Genomic DNA, 12,527 nt, shown 5'->3' on the forward strand with positions numbered 1-12,527 from the left:
ATGGAGAAGCCAAACAATGTGACTGAATTCATTCTTTTAGGAATTACAAATAATCCAGACCTAAGGAAAATACTCTCAGCTTTGTTCCTATTCATGTATGTGGCTACAATCTTGGGAAACGTACTGATTGTGGTAACAATAACCAGAAGCCCAGGCCTGAGGTCACCCATGTATTTCTTCCTTAAGTCGCTATCCCTCATGGAGGTAACTTACTCTTCTGTCATTACTCCCAAGGTGATTTTGGACTCTTTCTCTGAGAACGTCTCCATCTCACTGGAAGGCTGTATGGCTCAGCTCTTTGTGGATCACTTCTTTGGTGGTGTGGTGATAATTCTTCTCATTGTGATGGCCTACGACCGCTATGTGGCCATCTGTAAGCCTCTGCATTATATGACCATCATGAGTCCACGGGTGTGCTGCCTGATGGTGGGGTGGAGTTGGGTGGGTGGGTTTGCTCATGCAACCATTCAGATTCTCTTCATGTATCAAATACCTTTCTGTGGCCCCAATATTATAGATCATTTTATGTGTGATTTGTTTCCACTACTGAAACTCGCCTGCATGGACACCTATGTTCTAGGTCTCTTAGTCATTCTCAACAGTGGAGTGATGTGTACGGCCATTTTCCTTATTCTAACTGCTTCCTACGTGATCATCCTCTGCTCCCTAAAGAACTGTAGCTCTGAAGGAAGGCTCAAAGCCCTGTCCACATGTACTTCCCACTTCACAGTGGTTGTGCTGTTCTTCGTGCCCTGTATTTTCTTGTATGTCAGACCTGTGGTCACTTATCCAGTAGACAAGATAATGGCTGTGTCCTTTACTGTTATTGAACCAATGTTAAATCCTTTGATCTACACCTTGAGGAATGCAGAGGTGAAAAATGCCCTAAGGAGGCTTCTGATGAAACAAGGGACACAGGGTGGTCACTAGCTTACTTTGGAAAATAATACTGCCCACAAAGCCAGCAGATATATTTCTTCTGTATTGATTCTACTCCATTACAAATCTAAATTCAATGGGCATCTTTCAAGCTTAATAACCCTGTAAAGATATCAGTGTACCCCATAATCAAGTTAGTGTCTTGTCCTCAGCACACCAAAACATCAAATTTATACTACATCCTACACACTTTCATTCCCAAGTCTCTAGGCACACAAACTAAACCAAACTGAAATCTGTATTTTCAACAGCACTGCAAAGTTTAGCAGTGTTTGGCATTACAATCCTTAATAGCTGACTTGGGGAATGCAATATTCTAAATATATCTTATATTCTAACAGAATAGAACTTTTGCTAGACCTCATTGCCAGAGTTAATAATACACCTTGAAGTGCTTGTGTCTTAAGACTGCCATCACATTGTGTATCCAGTCTGTTTGTTTAACCTGACTTTAAAGAAAAAATGTAACAATCAACTTGTCTTGGATTTTCCATGTGATCATCTTTGGCAACCTAAGCGAATGCATAACTGCAATGTTAACTTACATACACTCCCATGCCTTTGATCCAATGTATGTGTTTCATTTGTTGAAAATATCAAACACAGAAGTTGAAAACGACTTTCTAAATTTTCTCTAAAGGTTGAAAACAACTATTTATAGATTTTTGTTGATAATGCTGTCATCTGGATCAGGTGGAATCAGTTTTAGCCATTCACTTAATCACTTGTAAAATGTTGTTAAGATTTCTTTAAATTATCTCATTTTTTCCCTCATGTGATGCTTTATGTGCTGTCCAAATAAAAACATAGTGAAATGATTTTTTTTCAAGAAGGACACCCAGATACATTCACAGCCATACCCAGGAAGATACGCATAATTCACACACAGTTACAAGACAGACACATAGACCAATCAAATACACACCAGAACTTAAAGGCACAGAATCACAGACAAACACAAAATAATGGGACAGACCCACTCACACAGAAGTACACAACAACTTTCAGGCAGGCACAGATTCAGACTTGTAAAACAGACCAACAGAGGAGAGAAGACACATGAAGCATAAAATAGAAAATTTAAATCTTGACTCGTGCTGTTTAAATGACTCCAGAGGAAGTGCTTGAATCTCTTTCCTTAATTTAACACCAATGCATTATTGGTAGCTCAGAATTAATCACTAAGGCATGTAATGTACACATCTGACAAAATAGACTTCGAACAAAAACTAATCAGAAGACATAGAGAGGACACATCATTCTTACCACAGGAACAGTTAAACAAGAAGAAATTAGTATTCTAAACATACTTGCCCCAATTCCACTGCATCCTATCTCATTAAAAATGTATTGTTGTATTTAAATATGAAGATTAACAATAATCTAGTAATAGGTTATTTCAATGGCCCACTTTCTACAATCATCTGCACAGATCATCTGGACAAACAATAAACAGGAAACACAAGAATTAACAGACATCATACAACAAATGGACTTAATAGATATCTATAGAATATTTAACCCCAAACCAATGAAAGCATCTTCTACTTATTAATACTTATGAGATGGAAATTTTTCTAAAATAGAAGAAATCTTGGGGCACACAAATCTTTGCAAATTCAAAAAGAATAAAATCATTCCCTATATCCTATCTTGCCACAATGAAATAAGACTTAGAATTGATAGCAAAATAATCACTAATAATACAAACTCATGGAAATTAAAGAACTCATTACTGAATGATAAATGAGTTAGAAAAGAAATCAATCAACCAATAAATCAATTCTCAAAATTCAGGGAGTTAGTGAAATTTAAAAGATAACAAAATGGTACCTCTGGGACACATTGAAAGCAGTCCTAAGAGAAAAATATATAACTCTAAGTGAAGGAGTAATTACCTAAAAGAACTTCAGGAAATAGATGTTTAATGGAAGTTTTGGTTTCTTTGTAAACTCATTTATGCTATGTAAATATGTTTTTGTTTTAATCCCAAGTATGGAATTTTAGTTTGGGCTTTGGTATGTCCACAGTTTTAATTCCCTCTTGTGGGGCATGGCCTTTGCCAGTTGGTAATTGCCTGTCTTATGCAGCATTGAAAGGGGCATGGTCTAGGCTCCTGAGGAAGATCAATAGGAGATCCTGGAGAGAGGAAATGTGGCTTATGACATGTAGCAATTTGAAGAGACCCCATATGGACAGTGTGGCAGACTGGAGATAGATAGAGAGAAATGTTTCAACTCAGAGGAGACTGTCTGCTTGTCGATGTCACTCCCGTCCAGCAGGAAAGACACCAACACCGGGAACTCCTCTTGCAGCAGTTTTATTCAGGATCCTGGAGTGACCCCGGGAAAAGCTCCCACAGAACCTTTATAGTGTGCCTGGTCCTATCAGAAACTGCCAACGTCGTCACTCCTGGTTGGTGTATTCGGATCATGCCACCTCACGCTATGCCTTGTTCAGATCACACCACCTCACGCTATGCTTTGTTTGAATCACGCCACCTCACACCATGTCTTCAGGCATATGCATAAGGGGCTTGCTCACTGCGCATTAACATAAGGTTTACTCACTGCGCATGCGCAAAAGGGGGCGCATTGCGCAGGGGAAGCAGCAGGGGGTGCTGCTATCTGTGGCTCTCCACATCTGCTGAGTTTGTTGTTGACTCAGATTGATATTGTCCTAATAAGAACTCACTGATCTTAAACATCTGCACTAACCTTCTTTATCACATACAGTGTTAAGGGGTTGATAGAAGGGAATTAGGGGCTTCAATAAGCCAAATAAAATTAGTTTAAAAATGACCATCTGAGATACAAGGTGGCAGCACCTAACACACACTTTGTTTGATTGGCAGGACAGCAGTGACTATTCAGCAACATAAGGACTGATGTGAAAACCACAAAACACCAGTACTGGTGACCCACAGGTGAGAGGTGTCCAAATTGTGTGGAGCATCGTTGGGTCAGGCCTTCAGCTCCCTAGCAAAACTACAGAAAATTCATGGGCCCACACAGAAATGGATGTGCAGCCTCCCATAGCTAGTGCCACACATCTACCTTGCAGGCAGCTTCTGAAATCACAAGGAACAGAATGAGGATTGACTTGCAAGAACACCAGCATCTGTGGGTTCTATCACCAAGCAGGCACCACAGTTGGAACACAAGTGGATCTGACCTCAGGTCACCCTGCAAATCCACAGAAAGTTCCGAGGCCCATCAGGCACTGGGCACATATTCCAATCAGAAAAATCACAATGGGAAGAGGTCAATATAAGAACACAAGCAACAATCCCCAGACCATTTAATACTACCAGAAATGAGCAGTCCAATCATGACAATAAGCCTTGGAGATACTACCACATCTGACCCACAAGAGAAGGATTTCAAATCTGAGGCTATGAAAATGATAGAGGCCTTAAAGTAGGAAAATAAATCCCTCAAAGAAGAATAGGAATACACAAAGAAAGAAATGAAAGATTGAACAAATTACTTAAAGAAACTACAATCAAACAAAAGAAGGAAATGAATAAAAGGTTTAAAGACCTAAAAATGAAAATAGAAGCTAAGAAGAAAATATAATCTGAAATAATCCTGAAAATGGAAAACCTAGAGAAGAGAACAGGACCCACAGACACAAGCATTACCAACAGATTTCAAGAGATGGAAGAAATAATGTCAGGGATAGTTGATATGAATGAAGAAATTGAGATAGCACTCAAAGAAAATGTTAAATCTATAAAAAACTCCTGACACAGAATATCCAAGATATCTGGGATGCTATGAAAAGACCAAACATAAGAATCATAGGGATAGAAGAAAAAGAAGACTCCCAACTGCAGGGCCCAGAAAATATTTTCAACAAAAACATGGAAGAAAATGTCCCCAACCTAAAGAAAGAATTAGTCCTCTTCTCAGCACCTCACAGAATCTTCTCCAAAATTCACCATAGTCTTGGTCACAAAGCAAAGGTTAACAAATTAAAAAGATTTAAATAATCCCTTGCATCTTATCAGACCACCAGGGACTAAACCTGGAACTCAATAACAACAAAAACAACAGAACACCTAGAAACTCATGGAAACTGAACAACTCCCTACTCAATGATATATGGGTGTGAAAGGAAATAAAAAATAAATTAAAAACTTCTCCAAATCCATTCAATGGAAAAAGGATAGCATCTTCAACAAATGGTGCTGGTCTAACTGGATGTCTATGTGTAAAAAAATACAACTGGACCCATAATTGTCACCTTGCACAAAACTCAAATCCAAGTGGATTAAAGACCTCAACATAAAACCAGAGACACTAAGTGACTTAGAAGAAAAAGTGGGGAAGAGCCTGGAACATATTGGCACAGGAGACAACTTCCTGAGCAGAACACCAACGGCCCAGGTATTAATGTCAACAATTAATAAATGGGACCTCATGAGGCTGAGAAACTTCTGTAAGGCAGGAGACACTGTCAAGAGAACAAAGCGACAGCCTACAGACTGGGAAAAGATCTTCACCAACCCCACATCTGACAAAGGTCTAATATCCAAAATATATAAAGAACTCAAGAAATTAAACACCACCAATCCAAATAACCTAACTGAGAAATGGGGTTTGGAACTAAACAGAGAATTCTCAACACAGGAATATCAAATGGCTGAGAAACACTTAAAGAAATCCTCAACCTCCTTAGTCATCAGGGAAATGCAAATCAAAACAACTCTGAGATTCCATCTTACACCCATCAGAATGGCTAAGATCAAAAATTCAAGTGACACCACACGCTGGCGAGGATGTGGAGAGAAAGGAACACTCCTTCATTGCTGGTGAGAATGCAAACTAGTACAGCCTCTTTGGAAATCTATCTGGTGCTATCTCAGAAAAATGGGAATAGGGCTTCCTCAAGACGCAGCTATTCCACTCCTTGGAATATACCCAGAAGATGCTCCAACACACAACAAGAAAATTTGCTCAACCATGTTCATAGCAGCCTTATTCATAATAGCCAGAACATGGAAGCAGTCTAAGTGTCCATCAATAGAAGAATGGATAAAGAAACTGTGGTACATATACACTATGGAATACTATTCAGCTATTAAAAACAAGGAATTCCCGAAATTTGTGGATAAATGGATTGAGCTAGAAGTGATCATAATGAGTGCGTTAACCCAGAAGCAGAAAGACTCAAATGGTATATACTCACTTATATCTGCATATTAGCCCAAGGGGCACATCCCACGAAAGCCGTCACTTACCAGGAAACAGAGAAAGAGGGGAGGACATCCTATTGGGACTCTAGATGAGAAAAGCATAGGAGAATGGCAAAATAGAAGGATCCAGAGGGTCCTAGAAACCTATAAGTAGAACATTATGGTAGGCAGACTTGGGCCCAGGGATCCCGCTCAAACTAAGGCACCAGCCAAGGACAATACAGGCCATAAACTACAAACCCCTACCCAGATCTAGCCAAGGGTCAGAACATTCTCCACAGTAAAATGGAGAGTGGAATATGACTTTCTCACGTACTCTGGTGCCTCACCTTTGACCATGTCCCCTGGAGGGGGAGACCTGGTGGCACTCAGAGGAAGGACAGCAGGTTACCAAGAAGAGACTTGATATCCTATGAGCATACACAGAGTGAGGAAATCCCCCTCAGGAACAGTCATAGGGGAGAGGAATAAGGGGAAAATAGGAGGGAGGGAAGAATGGGAGGATACAAGGGATGGGATAACAATTGAGATGTAATAAGAATAAATTAATAAAAAATAAATTAATTAATTAAAAACTTCCTAGAATTCAATGAAACTGAAAGGCACAACATACTCAAAAGTATGGCACACATTGAAAACAGTGCTAAGAAGAAAGTTCACACCACTAAATTCCTTTATAAAGAAATTGAAAAAATCCCATACTAGCAACTAAATAACATACCTGAAAGCTCTAGAACAAAAAGATGCAGGCTCAGCAAAGAGAAGATGGCTGAAAATCATCAAATTCAGAGCTGATATGAATAAATTAGGAACAAAGAGAATAGCGCAAAGAATCAATAAAACCAAGAGCTGGTTCTTTGAGAAAATCAAGAAGATAAATAAACCATTAGCCAAACTAACTAAATGGCAAAGGGAGAGTATTAAAATCAACAAAATCAGAAATGAAAACAAAAAACATAACAGACACTGAGGAAATCCAAAGCATCATTAGGTTGTACTTCAAAAGCCTATATGCTGCAAAATTTGAAAAGCTAAATGAAATGGAAAATTTTCTTGGTAGACACCAACAACCAAAGTTGAATCAAGATTAGGTAAAGAAATTAAATAGTCATATATCTCCTAAGAAAATTGATGCAGTCATCAAAAGTGTCCCAACATAGAAAAATCCAGGGCATGATGGAGTCAGCGCAGAATTTTACTAGACTTTGAAAGAAGACCTAATACCAATTAAGTTTTAAAATATTCCAAAAAATAGAAACAGAAGGAACATTGCCAAATTCATTCTATGAAGCCATAGTCACCTTGATACCTAAACCACAGAAGTACTCTACAAAGAATGAGAATTTCAGATGAATTGCTCTTATGAACATTGACACAAAAATACTCAATAAGATAGTCACAAACCAAATCCAAAAACACATAAAAAATATCATTAACCATGACCAAGTAGACTTCATCCCAGTCATTCAGGGGTGGCTTAATATATGGAAATACATCAATGTAATCAATCATATAAGCAAACTGAAAGAAAAAACACATCATCATTTCCTTATATGCCAAAAGAGCATTTGATAAATGGTCTAACTGAAAGGCTACATGTAGAAAAATGCTAATAGAACCATATTTATCACCATGCCGAAATTAACGTGCAAATGGATTAAAGTCTTCAACTTAAAAATGGACACTCTAAATCTGTTAGAAGAAAAAGTGGGGAAAAGCCTTCAACTCATTGGCACAGGAGACAACTTCCTGAACAGAACAAAAGTAGCTCAAGCTCCAAGATCAGAAATTAATAAGTGGGACCTCATGAAATTGAAAGTTTCTGTAAGGCAAAGGAAAGAGAAGACAGAACAAAATGACAGCCTACATATTGGGAGAAAACCTTTACCAACCCTACATCTGACAAAGGGCTAATATCCAAAATATACAAAGAACTCAAGAATTAAACACCACCAAGCCAAATATCCCAATAAAACTGGGATATATAGCTAAACAGAGAATTCTTGACAGAGGAATATTGAATGGCTGAGAAACAATTAAAGAAATGCTCAACATCCATAATCATCTGGGAAATGAAAACCAAAATGCATCTGAGAGTCCATCTTACACCTATATGAATGGCTAATTTCAAAAACTCAGGTGACAACACATGCTGGTGAGGATGTGGAGAAAACGGAACACTCCTCCATTGCTGATGAAAGTGGAAACTTGTACAACCACTTCAGAAATCAATGTGGCACTTTCTCAGAAAATTGGGAATAATTCTACCACAAGACCCAGCCATGCCACTCCTGGGCGTATACCCTGAAGATGCTCCACCATACAACAAGGATGCTTGTTCAACTACATTCATAGAACCCTTATTTGGAATAGCCAGAGTCTTCCTTAACAGAAGAATAGATAAAGAATCTATGGTACATTAACACAATGGAATACTATTCAGCTATCAAAACAAGGAAATCTTGAAATTTTTAGGCAAATGGATGGAGTTAGAGACAATCATCCTGAGTGATGTAACCTACACCCTGAAAGACATGAATGGTATATGCTCACTCATAAGCAAATATTATACACTTAATACAGGATAGCTACATTACAATACAGGGAATTATACACCAAACAAGAAGCAAGTATCATGTGGACCTAGACCCTCTGCTTATCTATAATAGAGAGGTATCACAGGCTCCTTGTGGACCCTCAATATGAGGAGTAGGGACTAATTCTGACATAGACTATCCTCCCAAAGTTGATCACTTCCTCCCTGGCAGGGTGGCTCTGCCATGCTACAAAGGAAGAAGACACAGTTAGTACAGATGAGACTTGATAGGCTGAGGTCAGATGTTAGGGAAGAAGGGCTCCCCTTTCTGAGGACTAGGGGAGGGAGGGAGAGGAGATGAAGGAGGGAGGGTGGGATTGGGAGATGATGAGGGAGAGGGGATGAGTGAAGAATTCTGTTGAAGTTTAATGATAATTGCATATTTATTTCATTTCTTTTAGATTTTCCCATTTAGCAAAGTATAGATTTTTAAAGTATGTCTTTATGTTTCTCTGGATTTTATGGGTATATATTGTGCTATAAACTACCTAGCACTACTTTCATTGTCTGAGTGTTTTATAAGTCTGAGTATGCTGCAGATTCATTTTCATTCAATTCTAGAAAACCTTTAATTTTTTCCCAAATTTCATTCAACCTATTTTTTGAATTTTGGTATAGAGTTATTCAGTTTCCATGAGTTTGATCTGTTGTTTCTATTATTGTTGCTATGTAGCTTAAATACTGGTGGTCCTATAGGATGCACAGTATTACTTTAGTTGTTTTGTATCTGTTGAGACTTGCTTTGAGATCAAGTAAGTGGTTCATTTTGGAAAAGATTCATAAGCTGCAGAGAAGAAGGTAAATTATTTTGTGTTTGGGTAAAATGTTCTGTAATTATTTGTTAGGTCTAGTTGGTTTATGACATCATAATGCTCTAATCTTTCTCTGTCTCATTTTTGTCTAGACGACATGAGTATTGATGGGAGTGGGGAATTTAAATCACCAATATCACTGTGAGGTGGTGAATGTATGATTTAAACAGTAGTAGTATTTTTTTTATGAAGTTGGATATTCTTACACTTGGTACATAATGCTCAGAATTACAATATTCTCCTGGTAGATTTTCTTTGATAACTTTGTAGTGTCTTTCTCTATCTCCCTATCTCTCCACATCAGTTTTTGGCAGATGTCTTTTTTCCATATATTAAAATGGCAACACCAACTTCCTTCTAGTGACCATTTTCCTTTTGTCAAACTTTTACCCCAAGATGATATCTATCCTTGATATTAAGATGTGTTTCACAGATGCAGGAGATTTATGTATCATACTTTTACATCCGTTGTGCTAGGGATTTTTGTTTTATTGTTGTTGTTTTGTTTTATTGGTGTTTTCTTTTGTTTTGAATTGAGATTAGTGATGCTGAGCAATGTTTTTTTTATTCTTCTTACTTTGTTGTTATGATGTGAGGTTTTCACAACCTCCTTGTGATTTTCAAGTCTTTGAATATTTATTCCTTATGTTTTCTTAGATGTAATTAACCTTCTGGTTAAAGTTTTATTTCTAGTGCCTTATGTAGCATGTAGAGCTCAACTTATAGATAGATAATACTTATTTTTTGGTTTATCCAGGATTTCTTTTTCTTTGTATACTTTGATTGAAAGTCCTTTTTTGTATAGTAGTCTGAGCTGACATCTGTGGTCTCTTTGAGTATGCAGAACATATTTAGGATCTTTTGGCTTTTAAAGTCTCCATTGAAAAGAAAATTCCAATATTTCTGATTTTATATGTTCCTTGTTTTTTTCCCTTGCAACTTTTAAAAAACTTTCCCTGTTCTGTACATATAGTATTTTGATCATCATATGGGGGGAGCAAGGGTCTTTTTTCTGGTCCAGTCTATTTCATGTTATGTATGGTTCTTGCACCTTGATAGGCTTCTCCATCTTTCAGTTGGGGAGCTTTTATCCTATAACTTTGTTTAAAAATTTTTTCTTTACCTACTGTCATAGGTTTTGTAGTAGGAGTTACTGTAGTTGGGTTTCCAAGTTATAGTGGAGACATTTTGCCTCGTATTAATTATTGTGGATTTGTGCTGGTACTTAGGCATTGAAGCTTGATCTTATTTTAATTCTTTGTGTTGATATCTGACTTTGTCTTTGCTGGGTGGATGTAGCATTATTTGGTTTCTTTTACCTAAATTTCCTCATGAATCATAAAAGTCTTTATTCTTTATTGGCTACAAATACAGAGAAAAAATACATGGAATACAGTACTTAAAATGTGTGCAACATAATAATTGTTATAAATAATTGTGGTCTTATCTAAATAGCCCTGCAGAAGTTCCTCCTAGCTTTCCATGAACAGTTACCTCAAATCTATTTCTCCTTATCGTAGACAGATCTTCAATATTATGATTTAAGTAAAACAAAAAGTCCTTCTTTAGAAATTGTAATTTCAGTTTAAAGTTATCTACTCTCACATCAAGATTCTTAGAAAAAACCCAATGTTTTGCTTGTACATACCACTTGGTATATTTTACACATAACATTTCTTTTCAGTGTTCACCCTTGTCACCACATCATACAAACAGTAAAACAGTAAAGATTTTTCACGTGCATTGATGGATGGTCTTCATATCACTGGACTCAGCTTTGTATTTGGAAGATACAAAAGCAGTTTGCCTAACTCAGTTATATTGCTGAAGGGAATTTGAACTAGCCAAGCCACTATAGAAATTAGTATGAAAATAGAAAACAGAATACCCATATGATAACACTGCTGGAGGATACACCTGAGGGAATCCAAGTGTATGGAAGAGTTGGGGGTTGGAAGTACATGGGGTATTGAAAGGAGCCCCACAAGGGGACCATCAAGGCTGGTGGATCTGGACCCAGGGGAGCTAGCACAAACTGATGCACAAACCAAGGACATTGAAAGCAGAGAACCTTGAACCCTTGTTCAGATGTAGCTGATGGACAGCTCATTCTCCATGTGAAGAAGTGGGGCTACAGAGAGTGGGGAGTGCTGGTGAAAATTGAACTTTAAAACAAAGTGTCACCTTATTGACTTCTACCAGAAAGGCTGGAGCCCAGATTCCAACCACTTTTTGAGCCACTGTGTGCCTTGGGATGACTCAGTATTACTGTTACTGAAGTGTTCTGTGTGATGAATAGTCAGTATTTCATGATAAGTAGGGGTGTAAGTATGTGTGTGCATGCACATATCTGCACCTGTCTGTGCACATATGTGCCTGTTGCTGCAAAAGAATGTACCCGTTTCTTCTGATACTTCCTTCCATGTCTTCCTAGTACAGACAGCCCTTGGTATCCATGGAGTCTGCATCTTCACACTGAACCCACTTCAGATGAGAAATAAACTGAGGCCTATAAGGGCCCAGGCTGCACTGAACAAGGACAGGTGGATCCCTGTTGTCTTTATCTCCCAAACAATAAACACAACTATTTACATTGCATTTGCATTGTTTGAGCTATTATGGATAAACTGTAGATGAACTATGGTACACAGGGAGATATATTTGAGATGTATACAAATCTTATGTCATTTTCTATATGTAGAATTTTTAAAGTGCCGCAGCGGTCCTCAGAAGCAACTCCTTGAGATATCAAGGGAACACTGTATCTTCTGCAGCTGTTTGTGTCACAACTGTCACTGAGTAAGTGGCTGGAACTGTGTTTACTCCTTATCTTCTGAAGTCGTGTATGTAGTTTAAGGACGAGGATAATACATGCACAGAGTATCATGACAATTTCTATCTTGAATCTGCCCAAGTCCAGCATTCACTCCCAGAAAACATCCTGACTCATCTCTGTTGGCAAATGAATGCCAGCACTTTG

The 12,527-nt window shown here is 37.9% G+C and overlaps 1 protein-coding gene across 1 annotated transcript; it reads left to right on the forward strand.

The window, feature by feature from the left end:
• On the forward strand, positions 1–930 carry LOC311608645 (olfactory receptor 4C6-like; the record flags this gene model as incomplete). Its single annotated transcript, XM_084801218.1, has 1 exon — positions 1–930. The coding sequence occupies one exon, from the start codon at positions 1–3 to the stop codon at positions 928–930; it is 930 nt and encodes a 309-aa protein (XP_084657344.1).
• Positions 931–12,527: the final 11,597 nt, after the last annotated feature.

This window comes from Acomys minous (assembly GCF_964271855.1).
Source record: "Acomys minous genome assembly, chromosome: 11".
Classification (NCBI taxonomy): domain Eukaryota; kingdom Metazoa; phylum Chordata; class Mammalia; order Rodentia; family Muridae; genus Acomys; species Acomys minous.